This window comes from Centropristis striata, chromosome 21, assembly GCF_030273125.1.
Source record: "Centropristis striata isolate RG_2023a ecotype Rhode Island chromosome 21, C.striata_1.0, whole genome shotgun sequence".
Taxonomy (NCBI): Eukaryota; Metazoa; Chordata; class Actinopteri; order Perciformes; family Serranidae; genus Centropristis; species Centropristis striata.
This window is the reverse complement of record NC_081537.1, coordinates 20,767,749-20,787,653: the sequence shown is the minus strand read 5'-3', so window position 1 is coordinate 20,787,653 and position 19,905 is coordinate 20,767,749. Positions and strand designations below refer to the sequence as shown.

At 38.7% G+C, this 19,905-nt stretch overlaps 2 protein-coding genes across 3 annotated transcripts in view; both read left to right on the top strand.

The window, feature by feature from the left end:
- The window catches only part of ttyh2 (tweety family member 2), an 88,760-nt gene extending 78,675 nt beyond the window's left edge, over nucleotides 1–10,085 (top strand). Inside the window, exons 9-15 of one of the 2 annotated variants that reach the window (XM_059324389.1) lie at nucleotides 1,897–1,989; nucleotides 2,121–2,213; nucleotides 2,671–2,813; nucleotides 3,729–3,914; nucleotides 3,996–4,074; nucleotides 6,728–6,754; nucleotides 8,819–10,085. In XM_059324389.1, the coding sequence (XP_059180372.1) occupies nucleotides 1,897–1,989; nucleotides 2,121–2,213; nucleotides 2,671–2,813; nucleotides 3,729–3,914; nucleotides 3,996–4,074; nucleotides 6,728–6,754; nucleotides 8,819–8,899 (702 nt within the window). In that variant the 3' untranslated portion in view covers nucleotides 8,900–10,085. The remainder of the gene's footprint in view (nucleotides 1–1,896; nucleotides 1,990–2,120; nucleotides 2,214–2,670; nucleotides 2,814–3,728; nucleotides 3,915–3,995; nucleotides 4,075–6,727; nucleotides 6,755–8,818) is intronic. The other variant, XM_059324390.1, reaches the window with a different exon arrangement.
- A 1,230-nt stretch (nucleotides 10,086–11,315) lies between these two features.
- The window catches only part of kif19 (kinesin family member 19), a 33,500-nt gene continuing 24,910 nt past the window's right edge, over nucleotides 11,316–19,905 (top strand). Inside the window, exons 1-2 of the mRNA XM_059324707.1 lie at nucleotides 11,316–11,771; nucleotides 14,128–14,208. Coding sequence (XP_059180690.1) covers nucleotides 11,733–11,771; nucleotides 14,128–14,208 — 120 coding nt within the window. The 5' untranslated portion in view covers nucleotides 11,316–11,732. The remainder of the gene's footprint in view (nucleotides 11,772–14,127; nucleotides 14,209–19,905) is intronic.

The following is a 19,905-nucleotide window of genomic DNA, read 5'->3' as shown; positions in this document are numbered from 1 at the left end:
GCAAACAAGCCAAAACAGGCCAAAGATGTGGCAAAGCTCCCACAACAAAGGCTTTAAAATTACAGCAATTTGGTGAATGTTCTTCTCGCTTCTGTGAGGTTCTGTGAGGTGACTCTGAGAGGAGCAGAGTAGATACTGTGGGTCACATCAGTGGCTTCACCACTGACATCAGTCAGTGGTAAAGTCAATTTCTGCAAGCTTTGGCCCAGCGGAGCTCAGATCTTATTATCTGGCTCTCGTAGACATGCCCCGAGGATAACAAGAGCGCAGCAGCAGAGGGCAGACAGCCGTCACCTCGCCTGGTAAACAAAGTCAGCACTCTTTTCTACGCCACACAGATACCCAACAGGTGCAAAGTTCACAAGCGAGCTGCCAGATACAGGATTTCACACTGATTGGCAAACATACAAGCCCTCCCTCTCTTCCTATTTCTATGCTGCGTCTCTCTCTCACTCTCTCTCATGTATTCTCAGCCTGAACCGCAGCCGTGCCCTGTAGTTCTACCCTCTGTGCCCTTGTATTTCATCGCTCTGGGGCATTACTCCTGCGTTAACTTCTTTCCACAGCTCTTTTTCTATTCTTATCATCGTCATCTCTTCTCCTTCTCGTACTGTCCTCCTCCATCCACTTTCTTTGTCCTATTTTTTACTTTATTTGGCTCAGAACAAGCTCATCCAAGCTAAAATAAAAAGCCAGATCCGATCAGGCCGTTGGATTGTGCTGCAGAGAGCAGTTTGACCACGGACAGTCGTGCAGATTCAGAGAAAAAATGTCAGATCAGAGGAAAGCAATTACATTTATGGATGGTTGAGGTAATTGACCATATCCTGTTTCAATTTAACATCATGCCACAGGCCAGGGGGTTTCCAGGCTACTCTTGTTAGGTTCGCCGACTGCGAAGATACAATTTTACTTTAGAGATGTGACAGATTAATTCGTTTATGGTTATGCTTGGATGTTAATTTAAAAAGAGGCATTGGGCAGAAGGTGTTTTCTTTCAGTGAGGTTGTGATCATCTACTTGTATTGAGCTGAATGTGGAGGCTTATTTTGCCCCCTGTTGGTGGGAACGTAAACCTGCACCACCACAACACCAGACAAACTACAAACTGTTGTAATGCAGAAACAGGATATTTTGTGTTCACCGCTCTAAAAAGTAGTATATAGTTGGGCTGAAATTGAGTTAAGACCAAATGAATGGTTTTCATTTATCTATTTTGGGCCTGTGCTTGAGTTTTGTTGTCCCTGTATAAATTAAATTTGAAAAGCAAAAAGTGGCCAAAGTGAGCCTTATCTAATAAAAATCCACATTTTTCACATTTATCTGGATTGTCCATTATGAATATACTAAGAACTTAAATTAAAGACAAATGAGAAGTCTGCAGTCTGAGAAAAGTGCTGGGCGATAAATTATTATTATTATAATTATTATTATGATTATGATTATGATTATGATTATTATTATTAATAATAATAATAATATTATTATTATTATTATTATTATTATTATTAATATTATTATTATTACATGTAATATGATTTATTGTGTATATTTTTTTTTATATATTTTGTAATTCATATATATTTATATGTTATTCATTTATCTTGTGTTTTTAAAAAAAAATTAAATTGTTTATTAGTTGAATCATATTTATAGTTCAAGAAAATCCACCATAAAAAAAAAAAAGAAATGCATGTTGTTTCCAAAGTCACTGATTGTGTTAATCAACATTGAGCATTGAGAATGATTTTTGTCAGCAGCCCTACTGGAGAACCATTATTTTTGTACGCTATATGCTGACTCTTTGATCTCATGGGAGGCATTTTAATAAGCGCTTACACTTCATTTGCATGCTCTTTACTCTGCACGCCTTCTAACACACTTCCTTGTTTGCAGCCTCTGACCATCTTCCAGAGGTCCCTGACCACCATGCAGATTCAGATCCAGGGCCTGCTGCAGTTTGCCGTGCCTCTGTTTCCTACAGCTGAGGTATCACACACACACACACACACACACAAGCTATGACTTTGAGTCAACATATTCTAAGAGCAGCATTAGAAGGATTTTCTCGTAAGTGTTAAAGTATTTGTCGGTGACACTGCCTGTTGACCTCTCCACAGAGAGACCTACTGGGGATCCAGCATTTGCTCAACTCCTCGGAGGCCAGTCTGCACCAGCTGACCGCCCTGCTGGACTGCAGGGGGCTCAACAAGGTTCGTTCACTGCATCCTAATTGGCATCACAGCAGCACAACTAGGTCAACAGGAGAGTAAGTGGCCACAAAGGACTTCAGCATCAAACTAAAAGTGGAACTGGGAAGAGAGCAGAGCAGGGCACTAAAGAAAGAATTTTAAATTTAATGAGAATAACTTTTCTAAACTGTGTTTTCGTATGTATGAGTTCTCTGCACTGTTAAACCTGCTCAGCGTGGCTCGGGACTGCAGTGCAGTTTACGTGAATAATGTTCATCCCACTGAATGTGCATGACACGAATGAAGTATATGTCCTCCTGGAGACGACACACTCCAGCGGGCTAAGTGCTTTTTCATCTTTGCTTCATTTTGTCTGCAGCGAATTCATTCAGTTTATGACAGTAAGAGTCCGCCTGTACAAGCAAGCCGTGCATCTCCCCTTTTTGTCTGTGTTATATGATTTGTTTGACCTCTTTAGGACTACCTGGATGCGATGGTGGGGGTGTGCTATGACGGGGTGGAGGGTGTACTCTACCTCTGCCTCTTCTCCTCCCTGGCAGCCTGTGCCTTCACTGTCATGCTGTGTGCCATTCCCAGGGCATGGAGACAAATTGCCTGCAGGTCAGTTCGTTCTCTGCTCCTCTGCCTGCCTGCCTGAGCGCCCTCATTTTCTCATCCTGCAGCCATCTATATGCAGCTTCACCTACTGTATGAGCCAGCCAGGGCGTGCATGTGTGTGTGAATGTTCTCCACATATGTACAGATGCTACAAATACATATGTAATTTTCTGACTGGAGTCGAGCTCTAGATACATTATTAAACTCATGTGGATCACTAGGTACATTTCAGGCTTTTTGATTTGAATTTTTTTCATCATTTTTGCTGTGTTAATGCATTTTGCCATACTTTTACAAGTGTGTGAGTTTTTTCCCCTGAATTTTGATTGTTGAACCTCAAAATACTATAACATCAACTATAATAAGTTCATAATAAACTGTGTATACAAAAACAGACACTCAGATCCCATTGAAACCTTTTGTGTTTCCCATTGTGTTGTATCAGGCTCTCAGAGCACTGGCTTCGAAATGATAGTTTTTCAGCCAGATTTCAGCCATTTTCTCATATTTGCCTTGTGGGAAAGAAAAATGTTTTTCTACTGCTGTATAATGGAGCTCTACAGTGTTTGATTCAATGCATCACTATTGCTGCTGATCAACATATCCCAGACTGTAAAAAACAACATTTCTTCTTGAATTTAGTGCACAAAAAATATTTCATTTCATTCACACATCATCATCATCATCTCCAGTTTACATGCTACACACCACAAACAATATTTCATTTTTTGTGGTGTGTAGCATGTAAACTGGCATTTGCAATGGTTTGCAGCATTTTATAGCAGTTTTAGGAAGGAGGCATTTACACCACGGCCATTCATCAGTCCCTTTCTCCTCACCCTGTGTCTCTGCCTCCAGCACACCTCACAGTTTCCACTAATCCAATCATCTGCTGATTCTGTTTCTTCCCTCCTCTAGGGAACGAGACTACGACGACATCGATGAGGAGGATCCATTCAACCCACGGGCGAGGAGGATAACCACTCAGAACCCCAACCTCACCAACATGCACAGCTTCTGCAGCTACAGCAGCAGTATGGGCAGCCAGAACAGCTTGCACCCGCCCGCCCCGGCTGTCTCCAATGCCCCTGTGTCCGAGTACATGTGAGTCAACAGAAGCAACGTGAAGCAAAGTTTGATTTGATGTAATTATTCCTCTAAGACACCTCTTTTGTTCCTTCTCAGGAACCATACAGCTCTGTTTGGGGGAAATCCACGGTACGAAAACGTGCCTCTGATAGGACGAGGCTCTCCTCCTCCCTCGGTGCGTTGGGTCCCAGAGGCCAAGTCCTTCCTATGATGTCACTTCCCTCTAAGCTAAGAGACACATTTAGCCTTTAAAGGACAGGAAACTGTTTTATTATAAATAACTGCTGATTTCATTCACTACTTCACTCTGTGACTCAGCCCACTTACTTCCTTGAATTACATTATCCAAATGTCAAGACATACAGTATCTAATAACCTAACCTTTTAGGGATTTATTAAAAGGGGATAGTTTGGATTTGAAGTGGGGGTTGTAGGGTTGTCATAAGTGGTACTCTACGTACAGTCAGTGGTGGAAGAAGTATTCAGATCTTTTACTTCAGTAATAGTACTTATACCACACTGTAGAATTACTCCACTACAAGTAAAAGTCCTGCATTCAAAACTTACTTAACTAAAAGTACAAAAGTATCAGCATCGAAATGTATTTAAAGTATTGAAAGTAAAAGTACTCGTTATGCAGAATGGACCCACCCAGATTGTTTTATGTATTCTAGATATTTTATTGGATTATTATTATTATTATTATTTACTGTTGTCCTGGTAGGGCTCATTCAAACTACTTAGTATACTGTTATGAGGTTTAATTAAAAAAATGTCTGATCATTTTAAATGTATCATGATTTTTATGTTAAATATTGACGTGAAAAGCAACTAAAGCTGTCAGCTAAGAGTCAATGTGCTTGAGTATTACTTGGGAAATACTCAAGTAAAGTACAAGAACATCAGAATTGTACACAAGAACACAACTTGAGAGTAAATGTACTTAGTTACTTTCCACCACTGCATACAGTAGATGGTGGTCGGCATGCTCCCAGATTGAAAGAAGCAGGCAGGATTAAGCCATGTAATGCTAAGGATAGGGGCAACTTAAATATCAGTTTAAGTATACACTAGATTTAGAATATTTCCACTGCTTTAGATTGTAATAATAGTAATAATAACTTTATTTATATAGCACCTTTTAAAAACAGCAGTTTACAAAGTGTTTCGACAGAGAGCAACTAATCACAACGTGAATAATGCCATAAGGCTAAAAACTATTCTTACATTAAAAGAAAAACAATAACAGACAGAGGAAGAAAAATCACAAGACATTCTCAGATACACAGTAAATAAAATGTAAAAGGAATAAAAAAGTAGAAAGTGAAGAAGTAAAAAAGGAGTAGTGAGATAGAAAGCATTACATAAAAGCAAGTCTATAAAAGTGGGTTTTAAGAAGTGATCAGGTCAGAAGGGAGCCACTCAAGGATCTGAGGACGCGGGTCGGCTCATATGGCGTTAATAATTCTACTAAATAGCTAAGAGCCAGACCTAAAAAAGCTCTAAAGTGATCAGCAAAATCTTAAAATCAATCCTTAATTGAACAGGGAGACAGTGCAAAGAAGCTAATATCGGGGTGATGTGATGTTGTCTGGTAAAACCGTTAAGATTGCCATCAAACATCCCTGTTTAGGTTTATGTGCAGTTAACTGAAGTCGCTTTCTTCAAAACGAAACGACTCCATTGGCAAAAACCCTAATTTTACATACCAAAACACATGAGTTGCTTTGTTTGTATTATTGTATTATAACAGTATATCCTCTGTCCTTCTGGGGGAAATTACTGCATGCTGCGTATTACTATGAAACCTCACACAACCCCCACATCAAAAATTCCAAGCTATCCCTTTAAATTACATAACTCAACTGGTAAGCCATATCTTGTAAAATCTCTTTGATTTAATCAACTTATTTAAAGTATTTCTCAAAGGTATTTAATGAGAGGCTCATCAGAGCACACTGTGCCTTCTTCTGCCCTCCATAATGTTCCCAGGCTGACTTACAGTACCAAAGCAAGAAGAGGAGAAGTAATGTGGTTAATATTTAATCATGGAGTGAACATCATTTAGCCTCTCTCAGGCCAAATTCCCAGGAGGGAGTAAACCCGGTCTTAAACCATAAATTCTCTCACTGTTGACACTAAAGATTTTCTTCCTCATTGAATAAATTTGCCTCCCACTGGGCCACTTGTTTCCTGTTACGGTACATCATGGCGATAAAAATAGAAAAACATTTTGGATTAAATTTTCATCTGGCACAGCCTCTTAATAACATGCTGCTAGTGTGTGATGAAATACAGCAGTTAAAAGCATTCTGCAGGTATATTATCTATTTTAGATTGTCTTATTTTGAAAAGGTATTTTTGAGAAACAATGTTGTGATCATCTAGTCAGGGAATACAGACGAAATACATGCTTTATTTTTTATAGATTGCATATTATTTGTTATGCCTAGAGGTTTAAATTCCAGAAAAAGATGTAGCAAAGATCCAAATATTTTGTACTTTTATATTTGTGTATTTACAATGTTTTAGTAAAGTTTATAGAAGAAGGAGAAAAAGTTTTTTGTTAATGCCAGTCATCATTTTCATTAACCTTCAGTTCCAACTTTAGCTCTCCAAAAAATGTGATATACTTATGACTCATTTCCTAATTAATGCCAGCAAGTAATGTATAATTAGATTCTCCCTCATGACTTCAACTGTACAGCATCATGCAGTAGTTTGCAGCTAACAGCTTCTTTTATATATTTTTTGTTTGTTCGTTTGTCATGTGTATGTTTGTATCTTTCATTTCTATATTTCCTCTTTTTTTTAATCAACTTTTGGAGATATACTCTCAGCAGTATAGAAACCGAGTAAGTCTTTTCAACTCTTCTTCAGGGTTAACTCCCTCTCTTTTCCTCTGTTGCATCTCCGTCTTCTACCTCTCCTCCACCTCACATCACTTTGTTTGTTTGGTTCCTGTGCGGTTTTCCTGTTTGGCATGGCTTATTATTAAACTCACAACCTGTTGTCCTCATTCCAGAAAGTCTGTTAGTCTGTAAGTTTATGAGGATTTGTCTGCCCCGGTGTTCACAGGGTGGTACTGTAGTTATGTCCCTGAATTTCCTCACAGTTAGCCTCTCTGTGCATGCAGTTCTGCTCCAGTCATTCAATTCTATGGCTTGTACTGCCACCAGGTGTTGTGTACTGCTATAGAATGTATTTAACCAGGTATTGACAGATTTTAGAGTAACGTAACAGTGATTGACATGCTACTAAATGTACATTTAACAAGAAAAGAAAAAATGCTAATTTGATTGAACAAATTGTAAATTAGATTTGTTCTTCGTGCCCTGAGTCAGTCTTGTAAGTATGAGTTAAAGGTGTATTCCACAGAAAATCTGTTTTTCTTGTCCTGTAGGCATTAAGGTGGCTCTTTAAACTTTGTGTTTTGCTTTTTTGTGATAGAATAAGAGACTATAGTCAGTTTAGATTCACAGCAGGTAAGGTGGATTCCAATGGTGGCCCAGAGTCGTGTGAAAATATAGAAAAACGCATCATACGCTTGTCTGCCACTGTTCAGAAATGCTATTGCTATATATTTTATGACCCTCAGCATGTGATTCAGACATACAGGGCACCTTTTAGCATTCATACGAGACGTATCAAGCTTTCCAACAATGCAAACAAATCCGTTACTATTGTAGACGAGTAGAGTAACAGATGTCATATAAAGAGCGCAAAAGTGAGACCACTGTTTATGTTACTTTTGATACAAAGATTCAATATCATTATTTAGAGTAAATCTTTTTTGTTTTTTAACCCAGTCAACTAAAATTTATCTCAAAGCACATTAAAAACAACTCATGTTGACCAAAGTATATAAAATCACAGTCAAGACAGTAAAAACACAGGAAATTCATTGTGAGAATAGTAACACTAGTCAAAAAACATCATTAAAACATCGCAGTATCAACAGGCACATATCAAGCCCTATCAGGGAACACTAATGAATAGAAGTGGGTTTTTAGCCTGGACTTGAAAGAGTCAATAGAGGGGGCAGAACTGATGGAGAGGGGTTACTATTCTACAGAATCCTGTTCTTTTACCCTAATCTTAGTCTGGTTGTTTTATAGCCTAAAGTCAGCCGTTTCCTGCGAAGACTGAAATTTATTTTGAAAAGCCACTATGCATGTAACTAGACACAAAAGGGTGCCTTGCACTTCAGTGTCAGATGCTGAGGACAGTGACACAGCTTTGGTATCTGGCGAGTTGGGATGAGGATGTGTTATGTGGACTTAAATTCATGAGTCATGAAAAAACAGGGACAGTTGCAGGTACCCAGTCAGAACAAGCAAACAAGTCCGTAGGGGAATAAAAAAAACGGCTAAACATGCATGTAGTACAGAGGGTAAAGGTCAGGTTTGAATACCTGATAAGGGAATTGGATCCATGTGTGCAGCTTGGTGTGGAGGTCAGGTGATTAAAAATGGTGGTGTCTGAAATATTGGGAACGCCTGCTGAAATGGCAGGATCTGAAATCATGTTAAATGTTGAATGGACAATATGTGCTGATAGGTGCCTCTCAATCAAAGCAATAATAGCTAGTCAGCTTCTACCAGTTGTCATTTTTTCAGTATTCAGCATTCAGGACCTTTTTATTGATAGAATCACAGGATGATCATAGCCTGGGTCACCATTGAATCCATTGTAACTTCAATGTTTACAGAGCCTTCTTTCAGTGCTACACATGGTGAGAAATTGAAAGCCAAAAGATAGATTTTCAGTGGGATTCTCTTTTAACTTAACATGACATTTTTTTTTTTACTGATTTAATTCCAGCTCTGTCCATAACCTGTGAAACCTCGCCCTCATCTCACAGAATCAGCTTGTAACATCCTGTGTGTGTGTCTGTGTGTTTACCTCTCCCTCCACAGTACTCTCCCAGTATGCGGGCCACCTATCTGTCCATGACCGAGGAACAGATTAGACACTTTGGGAACGACTTCCAAGCATAGACTTCTTTATCTGACCGAGGAGGGGAAACAGCATCACAAACACACACACACGCTCAGCAGACGAAGAGTGTGTGGCTGCTCCATCACAGAGGACCGTGTGTAACATCTTATTAGTCCAGGACTCAAGTCTGTGCAGTCTCAGGACAATGGAACCACATCGGTGCTGTTCTCTGTGCTCATAAATGATAATTCACATTCGCCAGCTCCAAGGCATTTTTGGGAGGAACTTGCTAAATACTTCTGACACCCGCTGTTAAACTTAACCTGCTCGTAATAGGATGTGTTTGTCATACCGTGTTATCTATTAGTGAAGCATTGAGTGAAGATTTGGCTGTTTTTGTATACCTGAGTTCTTCAGGTACAACATAACTTTGATGATATGTTGAGGATTATTCTCTCACTGCAGTAAAACATAGCAAAGTTTTCACTATAGAGTAAAACAATTACAAATTATTTGCATATCCTGTTCAAATAACTTACATTCAGGTCTCCAAAGAGAAACGTGACAGCTAAAAATTTTATTTCCTTTGCTTCATGTGTGATATTTGTGAAGCACAAACCCAGCACTGGCAGCACACAGCAGGAGGTATTGTTGAGGTATAATTTATTTACATTCACACAGAGACACAACTGCAAGTGAAGCTTTATGTTTCTGAATCTCCCGGAGAAGAGACTACCTTGAGACCACGGATTCTGTATATAAGTTGTACAATAACAGACAGTTGTCTCATTCTGATGTGGGTTTATTTTGATTTTGTTTAAACAATGTGCCAATTTTTATATATTTTTTCTAGTTTTGTGTGGCAATGTCACATAGGATCACTATTTTTTTTGTACTTTCTAAAGGGCCATTAATTCTCTGCATATATTATCCAGCTAATAAAATAAAGTTGTAGTTTCTGTCATAACTTGGGAAGCTGTGCTGCTCTAACCATGATTAATGAGAAAATTCAGGTAATTATTTTCATCGATTCCAAGCATCCAAACAGTATGTGTTTTCATTGACTAACAATGATTTTATGTAGGGATTTAATACATGCAGTTTTGTTAATTAATTATTTTTGGTAAGTGTCATTTCTTTAAGCATGTAACATTGTACAGGCACTGAGAATGGTGCTTAATTTTGTGTGTGACCCCCAAAACTACAGGGTCTAATGTGAGTTGAATAAATCTGTTTTGAGTACAACTTGATGTGTCTTCATTTTCTTGTTGGGTGTTCATTCCCTTTGGGTGCATAATGCTACTGGGAAAACTGCTGTGAACAAACCAAAGGGAAAGTCTTGCAGCCAACAAGTTGTTTGAAAACTGTGGGCTTAGTCATGTATTTTGTAATTCTTCCAGCAGATGTCAGTATAGTCTTGCAAAAAAATGCTGCTCAGTTGAAGCTGCAATAACTCCTGAACTGAACACAATATATCATGATATTTTTAGTAACATGAAATACTTAAGAAGGCAAAAGAGGGACTGATGAAGGAATAACCACCAGGTACTGTATAATGTTTAAATGTTTGCAATTGCATCAGTGAATCTTTTGAGATAAGAAAAAGTCATAAACCACAGTGTCAAAATACTCTGTTACAAGTAAAAGTACTGCAAAGTATTTAAATTAGATTACATTTTTGTAACCCAATGGATTACATAAGGATTACGTAAGTATCCTAAAGCGATTATTTACACAGTGGGGGCCAGGGCCCCTTGGGGCCACCAGGGGGCCTCAGGGAATTGGAGGAAGGATGAGGGGAAATTGCGAGGGAAAAAAAAATGTTTTTAAAGTATGATACATATCAAAATCCTGGCTGTAAGCGCACCACTTAAATGTTTCATTTCTTTTTGAAGTAAAACAAGCAATGTTAAAAAATGTACAAAAACATGATTTCCACAAGGTACAGTGTGTGTGTGTGTGTGTGTGTGTGTGTGTGTGTACATACTTTTCGAACATGTTGATGCATTGTTATTTTCAAAAATATTGCACAATTAAAATATAATATTTTTTTAAGTACATTTAAAAAAAAATTATAATCATTTCTTGTTGTGTTTTATATGCATACAATCATTTATAATAATATGACGTTATCTTTCTAAAAACATAATTCATATCATAAACGGGCAGTGTCTGTCTGGCCAAAAGTACGTAAATTAGTTCAATTCCCCCACTGTGCACTTGTGAAAGAAAAATAATTATAATATCAGATAATTACAAAAAAGATTAGAAATCATTTTTTTATAATCGGAACTAGCAGTTAGCATTGTTTAGCTCGTTTGAACTGTCGTTAGCTTGATAGAACGCTGGTGTCTCCAGGGACAACAACATTTACGCACGCGCACTCGCACGCATAGCAACCAGCAGTCCGCAGCAGCAGCAGCAGGGCAGCGGAGAGGAGCGGAGCGGGGACACACAGGGAAGTGACCGGAGCAGGTGGGCTGCACCGGCGTTACCCACCACCGCCACCACCTTTCCAGCTCTTCGTCTGCCACCAGATTAATTATTCTCGTGTTTCGTGTTTCTAACGTGCTGAGTGGAGATACACAAGACGAGTAGTGAAGCGTCGACGCACTTTGAAGGACATAGAAAGAAGAAAAATAGAGAAGCTAGGAACTGATAGTAGGACGAAGTGAGAAAGCCACGACGTGAGCTTTATTTAGCTGCTGTCAGAAACCATTACCAGCAACTACAGAGTTCATTAGTTAGTTAGTGTGTGTGTGGTGAGTGCTGCACTTTTTTTTCTTTTTTTAAAAAGAGGAGGTGACATGCAGGTACAGGCGGTGAGGAGGATGGTTCACTGTCCCGTTTGCTGTTGATGTTTGTTATCCTTCACTCTGACCATAAGTGACCATGAAGGACACGGGGGAATCAAAGGACCATCAACTAACTGTAAGTTTAAACTACACATGTTTTTTTAACTGTTGCTTGCAAGTCCAGTGTCTCTGCTGGGACCTTAAATAGCATGAGTTGTAACTTAACCTTTGTATAATTTACTTTATTTATGAGTTTTCCCTTTGCTAAGCAACTTGTTGTCAATGGTTAGTTATGGCAAACCATAATAATGTAGCTAATACAAAGACCCAGAAATATGCTGCCAAGTGTACACTCAGTGGCCACTTTATTAGGTACACCTTTACAATTTTATGCAATCCCATACAACTGTTTTGTCGTAAAGTCTACTTACACTATGCCTATAATGTTCAGTTTTTGTTTACATAGTATGAAATGTTGTTGACGTTAGTTATGTGGACAGTTCATCCTAAAATCAAAAGGACATATCTTTACTCTTTACTCTATGTTGTTGCTGTTGTTGTTGTTCTTGTTGTATTTTAAATCAATCTTCTATTTACTGTTCAGGTGTGAGTCTGTGGATTATCTTGAGTAACTTGGTCATGATTTCTGGAAGGAGACATTGCTGTTGAGTTTTCTTAATTGTATTTTTTCGACACTCAAGCCAAGTGCTATATAGTTCCATTATATTAGAGAGAAGGCAGACATTTCGATGTCCGATATCTCTATCACTCACACCAAATGGACCAAAAAGATCTAGACTGATAAATGGCACTACAGTTAAGAGGGAAAATATGTATTTTTGTTTTTTTGGGTGAACTGTCCCTTTAAAGGCGGTGCGGTCCTGGACTACATTTTATAAGAAGGTGTTTTCGAATGGTTTGTCCTTCCTGTTTACCTATATGAGGTAAAACGAATAGACTACAACACTATGACCTCAATGCTAAAACATAAACAATGTAAACCTTGAAGACGGTGTCAGAAACCCTTAATATTATACACATTATTAAAGTAGAATTTGTGGTTGGACATGCACACTGGGATGCATTACATTGTACAGATCTACCTAATAGTGGATTTTTCTGTTTTTTTTAAATGACCAAATGTTCCCTTTTGTACTCGTACAGCATTGGTGTTATATTTTACATTTCCCAGCCATACACTAGGTGCACTGTGTTCTGCAGCCCATATCTGAATAATTGAAGTGGCTGTTTCAGTTGCCTGGCCTCTCCCTTGTCCAGCATGTAATACACATTCTACAGGGTGCTGACAGAGAGAGATAGAGAGGGAGAGAGAGAGAGAGAGAGAGAGAGAGAGAGAGAGAGAGAGAGAGAGAGAGAGAGAGAGAGAGAGAGAGTTTTTTAACTGCAAATGTCTGTGGGTCACATGCATGCCAGCCTTTTGGGTATATGACACCACTGCTGTGATTGTTATTGTCGAGTTTTATCCCATTTACTATCATTAAAAGCTTTCTGTTGATCTCTGAATGTTAACATAAAAAGAAACCACGCAGTGAGAGAAAAGTAGAACAGCAGGATGGTCGTGAACAAGTGTATCTGACAAATATTTTCCGGTGTTCATAAGGGAAGGCAAATTTTCTGTTTACTGGTGTCTGTTTGAGTCCTGCTGTTTGTGGGAAAATGCCGTCACTCTAAATTAGTTTTTTTAATTTTTGGAGGGAAATTTTCAGGCTCTGAAGTGATTAAAAGTTAAATGTAGCATTTAATTACAAAGTAAATCTATTCATCCATTAGTTTTCTTCACCTATTTATCACACTCAAGGTGGCAATGACATGTAACGTATTGCAGCATACTCTGTGTGTGGACGGGTGACAGGTCTGGAGCGTACTCCTACTATTTACTTCAATGGACAATTTTTAACTTTCAATTTCCCCTACCCTGCATGTCTTTGGGCTGTAGGACTGCAAGCTAGAGGGAAAAAACATGAAAAATTATGATAATAGGAAACAATTGAAAAGGTAACAGGGTTTGGTTTAAGCCTAACACTTTGTTAATTCAAGTGTTTTTTATTATCTATAATGTATTACAATTGTATTTTTTTAATCCTGGGCTTGACATTTAAAGATGACTGATGCAATGTTTGTACTGCTCTTCCATGAATTTGGGCTACTCTGGAGAGAGCTCTTTTTTTGAATTTTCAAATCTATGAGGAGATTTTGACATATGCAGCAACTAAAAAACAAACCAAAATGGTCTGAATTATGAATGATGTTCTCCTGTACCACACTTTTCAGTTCAGTTTGGTTCAGAACAAGTCTTTTTTAAATAAGAATTTATGTATTATAGAAACTAAACTACACTTGTGCACTGTTAATGTTGTTCCCTACTCAAGCAGGCAGAGTTCAAGTCATTTTCTAACCTTTAATTCCAGTAAATTGAGTATCTTCCTGTTGATTCAACTCAAGGACAACTATATTCACTCTCTGTGCTACAGGTTGCCTTGAGAATTCGACCCCTCAGCGATGCTGAGCAGGAGGAGGCGGCTACGATTGTGGCCCACAGAGTGGACGACCAGGTGAGATGACTGTCCTTTATTCTACTGTTGTGTGTCAGTAACCTGTTAACCTTACATACAGTATGCATGCACGTGATTGATTGGTTGGGTCAGAGGGTGTGCATATATGGAAGAGGGCTGTTGTCTCTATTTCAGAACCCTCTTCCTGCCTGTCATGAGGTTGCACAGATAAGGTGTCTGCACAAACCCTCTAGCTATTCTTAAAAACCCAATCAACTCATTTGTGAAGCTCACATGTCGCATTTCGTTTGTCAATGAATGCTTCTGGTCTGAGTCATCCAGTAAAGACAGTGGCCTTAAAATTATTCCATAAGCAGATGGCTGAAAGCTTCACCACAGAGGACACCTGTGGTTTAATTTGACATCAGCAACTGCAGAGCTGTGTAGTGCCTAATAGAAATTAGAGCTGGAGGTAGTTCAGTTTCCTAGTGTGACTTTCTGTCTGACTTGAATAGAAAAACTAATTACAACTATGGCAGCAACTAGTCATTGTGTCTGTTATGGATTCATCTGACAATTGTTTTCTGTCAGTCAATCGTTAAAAGAGTACTGCGTTAGTTTAGATTTGCTGTTTCATAATGTTAGACTCATGATGGACAGTTTAAACACAAACACGACAGAAAAACAGAGGCAATGTCGCATTGCCCGCCAGCAATCAGACCACCAACAGTTCTGTCAGAGATTTGGATGTGTGATGCCAGTAACTACTAATGTAGTCCTCAGTGCAGATTAGTATTGTGCTACAGAGGCTGTTTAGCTTACTTCTTTCTACCCTCAAGTCTGACATTTTCTCAGACTCCATAGCTCTCTCCAGAGCCACAAAAGGCTTTACACAACCTTATGCGGTAGTACCAAGACCTATTAACAGACTTTGATGTGCAAAATCTCTTCCCCTTAAGCACAACAGCCGTTTTACTCGTATTGTCAAGTTGTAGGGCTCTTTGCCTTTTACCAGAGAAAAGTTTGTTCGTGTCAGATTAATGTTGAAATTTGTTTGAAACTGACATGCCATTAATGCCACCTGCCCAAGACTGATGGAAACAAATGCCTGACTCTGTTCACCTTATTCCCAACAGTGTTGTTTAGTTTTTCCCCTTACTCAATAGGAGATAGCTTTCTAATTTATTTTGCAAGAAAACTGTCTTGAATGGAGCCATTATACTAATTGCATTTCCATTAGAGTAAATGACATGACAGGGAAGTTTCGGAATTGAAACAGTTGAACAGAATGCAGATTGGCTGTAATGGCCACAGTACAGGTATACACATAAAACATAAATGACACCATGGATTTTGGATTTATGTGTTCTAGCTTTAGAAAAAATATGCTAACTGGACTTAGATTTCTATAGCATAACAGAGGTATTTTCCCTGAGGGCATCCTGTCCTTGGAGCATGACCGCTGCGCAAGGCTGTTACCACGTGACCATATGAGACGGATACAAGTTCCATGATCGCAGCTCTTGCGTTTAAACTGGTCCCTCTTGGAGACCATTTGGCAGTACAGGTGTGAGTTTGTGATGATGATGATGAAGGGAATGCAGATGATAATGAGCATCTTGAGTTGGAACCTGCTGAGGTGTCTCCTCCCTCTGCGTATGCTGATTGAGGCACTAGTGGGCATACTGATGGTGGGTGGACAAATCCAATAAAGGAAGAGCATAGCAACAGCTGACAAAGTGACTCAGATTTTCCTCTGTGAAACAGTGAAGGAGGAAAACATTATATCCATTCAGGTGTGTGATTAGTAGTGGCTGGTCATGCTGCCGAAGGATTTTACTAGAGAACACTTCTAGAATAGATTATCCACGATACTTAGACCCGACTTGTTTGTCTGTCTTCTCAGAAGTAATTCAATTACACCAAGTCTTAAGGACAACATCAGCACTTCTGTCTGCCATGACATCATTAAAATAGGCTTTGGCACAGGGGATTAGGGCATAGTGGTAGGGAGGTAGATATGGTGTTGACACAAAACTTTGTTGTTGTCTCAAGCAAACCTCAGCTAGAAAAGATATTTTTTGTGTCTCCTTTTCAACTTTACTTGCTGTTTGTTGATTCTATACCTGAATAGCACAGTTCATACTGTATTATGTCTGTGGAGAGAATTACAAACCGCCAGATGTGCTGTGTGGTCTCTATGGGGTTATATCAGGTCCACAGTGGCACGTTCAGTGCACGGGATTAGTATGGCTTACAATATACACACTTGTTATTGAGACATCGGGATTGTGGGCACCTGCTGTTTACCTTTCTGTCTTGGCTTACCTTGGCTGCCCTGACATCAGTTGAGATATATTGAGGTAGATAACAACAACACAGGGGAGTTGTGAGATCATAGACCATAGAAAGACTTAATGTTTATACCGAAAAGCTGTCACCCTTCAGACATGTAATATAGCTACAAATAGGACTGTGAGATAATTCAATATGATAATTTATCATCATATATCATGACAAATAAATACATCATCTTATTACTCCACTGTAGTAAAACCAACTATTGGTCTATCAAATGATTCTGTATTTGTGTGCATGCATGTAAACATAGTCAGTGTATAGCTGATCATTTTACTTTAAGCCTATGTCCATTTTGCTTAGTTTTTAATTTAATGAGAAAATACTCTTTACCTTCCATTTAATATATGTAATTCACACAGTAGATAACAACAAAGACTATTTGTTTATATCAGATCACCAGAAAATGATATAATCATATATAAAACAACATGAAATGACCCTTATTAGGGTAAAACATTTGGCCATATCACTTAGCCCTACCTACACAGAACTCTGATCCCTTCCACAAACTGTACCTCTGCAAATAAACAACACCTTGTACTGATTACTTTGTTTGCGAGAAAGGCAGACCAGCGATAGCCATATGGCCTACATGTAGTGCTCAGACAGATTAGCAGGGTGCTGGTAGCTGACTTGGCTGACTGGTTGGGAGCACTCAGATTTGGCTTTCCTGGCAGAAAAAAAGACAACTTGAAGCTGACTAAGCCCGAGGAGATGAGCTCATTGGATGGGTTTTAACTCAGGTTAAGCCTTCTGCCACCTGCTCTCTTTCTCTCTTGTTGGCTTTACTCTCCCCCTACTGACAGTCACAGAAGATCCAGACACTGCCTTTCATGGACCTCCTGTTACACTCAATGGGCTATTCTAGTCTTTGAGTAAGTAGTACACAGGTCAGAGGTGGATTTATGAATGAGATATTAAACAGCTCAGGTTAGACAATTTTTATTCAGTCAAGTCAAGTCTTACCGGCATGCGTGTTTGTCATTTGTATACAAGATTGAATACAAGATGGGTACAAGGTAGTCTTTGCTATATCAAAGTAGCATATCTTGATTTTTAAGTAGAGGTAGACATAAATAATAATATTGGATGATTTCCACATACCTAAATGGGGGGCAAGAAATTAAGTGTTTTGGCCAGCTTAGGGAAATTAAGAAACTGGTGTTGTTCGGGACACTATGGACATTGAGAATAACTAAAGAACCTTCATGGATACCATGTCAAAATTAAAATAAAACAAGTGACACTTTTTAGATTGTACATTTTTCTTTTAAATAATAATTTTCTGAAATAAACGGAAGCTATTACCCAGAATATTCAAACCCACATATATGTTTATACCAACTCTCATTCTGTTTGTTTGTCATTGCTGTTCAGAACTGATTAAACCCAATTCACTCCAATCAAGAAATTACTTCACTTACAAATTATAAACATCACAAAGCTTGGTGAATTAGTACAGTACATCTTGTCCATCAGATAAGATGATTATGAATCAGAACTAAGTTGTTGTTGTTCTCAACTGACCTGAGAACTGAGAATAACGATCGAACAGTGTTTTCATCCTACATTGGAGTAAAAGACCCAGAGAGGTGATCTCATCCCTCCTTAAGAGGCTAAAAGGATAGCTATGTTTATCTCCCAAAGGATAAAGATGGTCCATTTTATATCACTACCGATGTCACTCTGCTTACAGTATCTGTTGTGGCCTTAGAGGTTACACTTGTTAGCCATTTAGACTACATTAGATACATTAGATAAATAATCAAAATGATTTATACATTCAATTCCTTAAAGCAACATTTTTGCTTTGTACATTTACAAATGTTATTCCAAACTATGTGTTTTTGAGGTCTTGCCAGTGGTGATTAACTCAGTGCAGTAATCATGTTTGTAAATGTATTCATACACACGTAAATCTAAAAGTCTTGCTGGTAGCAGAGTGTGTTTACACTCTGCTGTATGTGTCTTACTTAGCTCTCTAACTTGTTAAGCATGTCTTCGGCAGGGCTGGTCTGTCAGCAGCACACAGTGGGGAATGCTTTATGGTGAGGCCTTGTCTCCATGGAGACACATAGACAAGGTCAGGGCCATTGTTTGTTTTTGTTTTTTTATTCCTTTTCCTCAGTAGTACAGTCCTCCATATGGAAGAATAAGGAAAACCAACAGGGGAAGAAGGCGCCTTTTTGTTTTGTTTTTTGTTCTTTCATGTCCACAGATGAATTGGCTGTCAAATGTGTTAAATGAACATTTGTTCTGCTCAATTCTTTGGATTGGACTTATCAATCCAATTTCTGGTGTAAATGTAGTAATAGACCTGTTCAGAGTGGGAGTTCTGCTGTGTGCAGGTAGTGGAAAGACTACCATGGATTCATTCATGTGATAACATTAGAAAACAAAACAGGTGGTTTGTTCTGATCGCTGAGAAAATCATTTTGCCTCTCATTTCCTTTGTAAAGATCAAGTCTTTTAAAACAATAAGCAGCATTCAGCTTGGTCCAAGTACAAGTCTACTTGATTACAGTATGCCATGAATTGGCACATTTTCTGCCTTTGTGGAGCACAAAGCGCCTCACCTCAAGTGCTTAGTGTAGAGTTTCCACCACCCTCTACACAGGTCTGTCAGTGAAAGGAGATTCAAATTGCCTTCAGCTTAGAGGCTGAATTGTAGTTAGCCTTATTCAGCAAAAAACAGCTCCCCCTGGTAAACAAACTACTTTGAATGAGAAAGGCGTTGTACTCAAACAAAACCTAATTTACTGCTGTTGAATACAGAACAAGCATGAGTATGTTACAGAGGAACATTGATTAAAAAGAGACTGAATTATTTCGTTATGATTTTGATTTAAAAATGGACCGGTTTCAATGTGCAAACACAGCACATCTGACTTAATTTAGAGAAAGATTCCTTGTGGCCTGATAGTGAAGGAGATTAAGCACCATGCGTGAGAAATGATGAGAATTTTGCATAAAAATAACTCAGTTCCCTTGTTGTCTTAAGGTTCTCTGACTCTCGGCTGATGGAAATGTTCTTTCCAACAGTCCATTGGCACACTGGCCTAGTTAAAAATCTGGGGGGAAAATGTGTAAAAGGGCACACTTTGTCCATGCAGACTCTTCTTTACGAGGCAGAGTGTTTGAATAGCTTCACGGCTGGACAAGAGAAGGAAAGCAACTACAAATAGCCATGTCCTTCTAAGCTGCAAAAACTTAACCTCCTCACACTGAAACAGAGCCAGGAACGAGACCTGAACCTAAAATGGCACAGCGAAGAGCACGGAGGAATTTATTTTGGGTCACATGCAACAGGTAGTCCCACTTATTTGCAGAGCTAGGTTAATATGTCAACACAAATAGACTGTCTGACCCCGAAAAGTGGATAATCTTTGCTTTTCT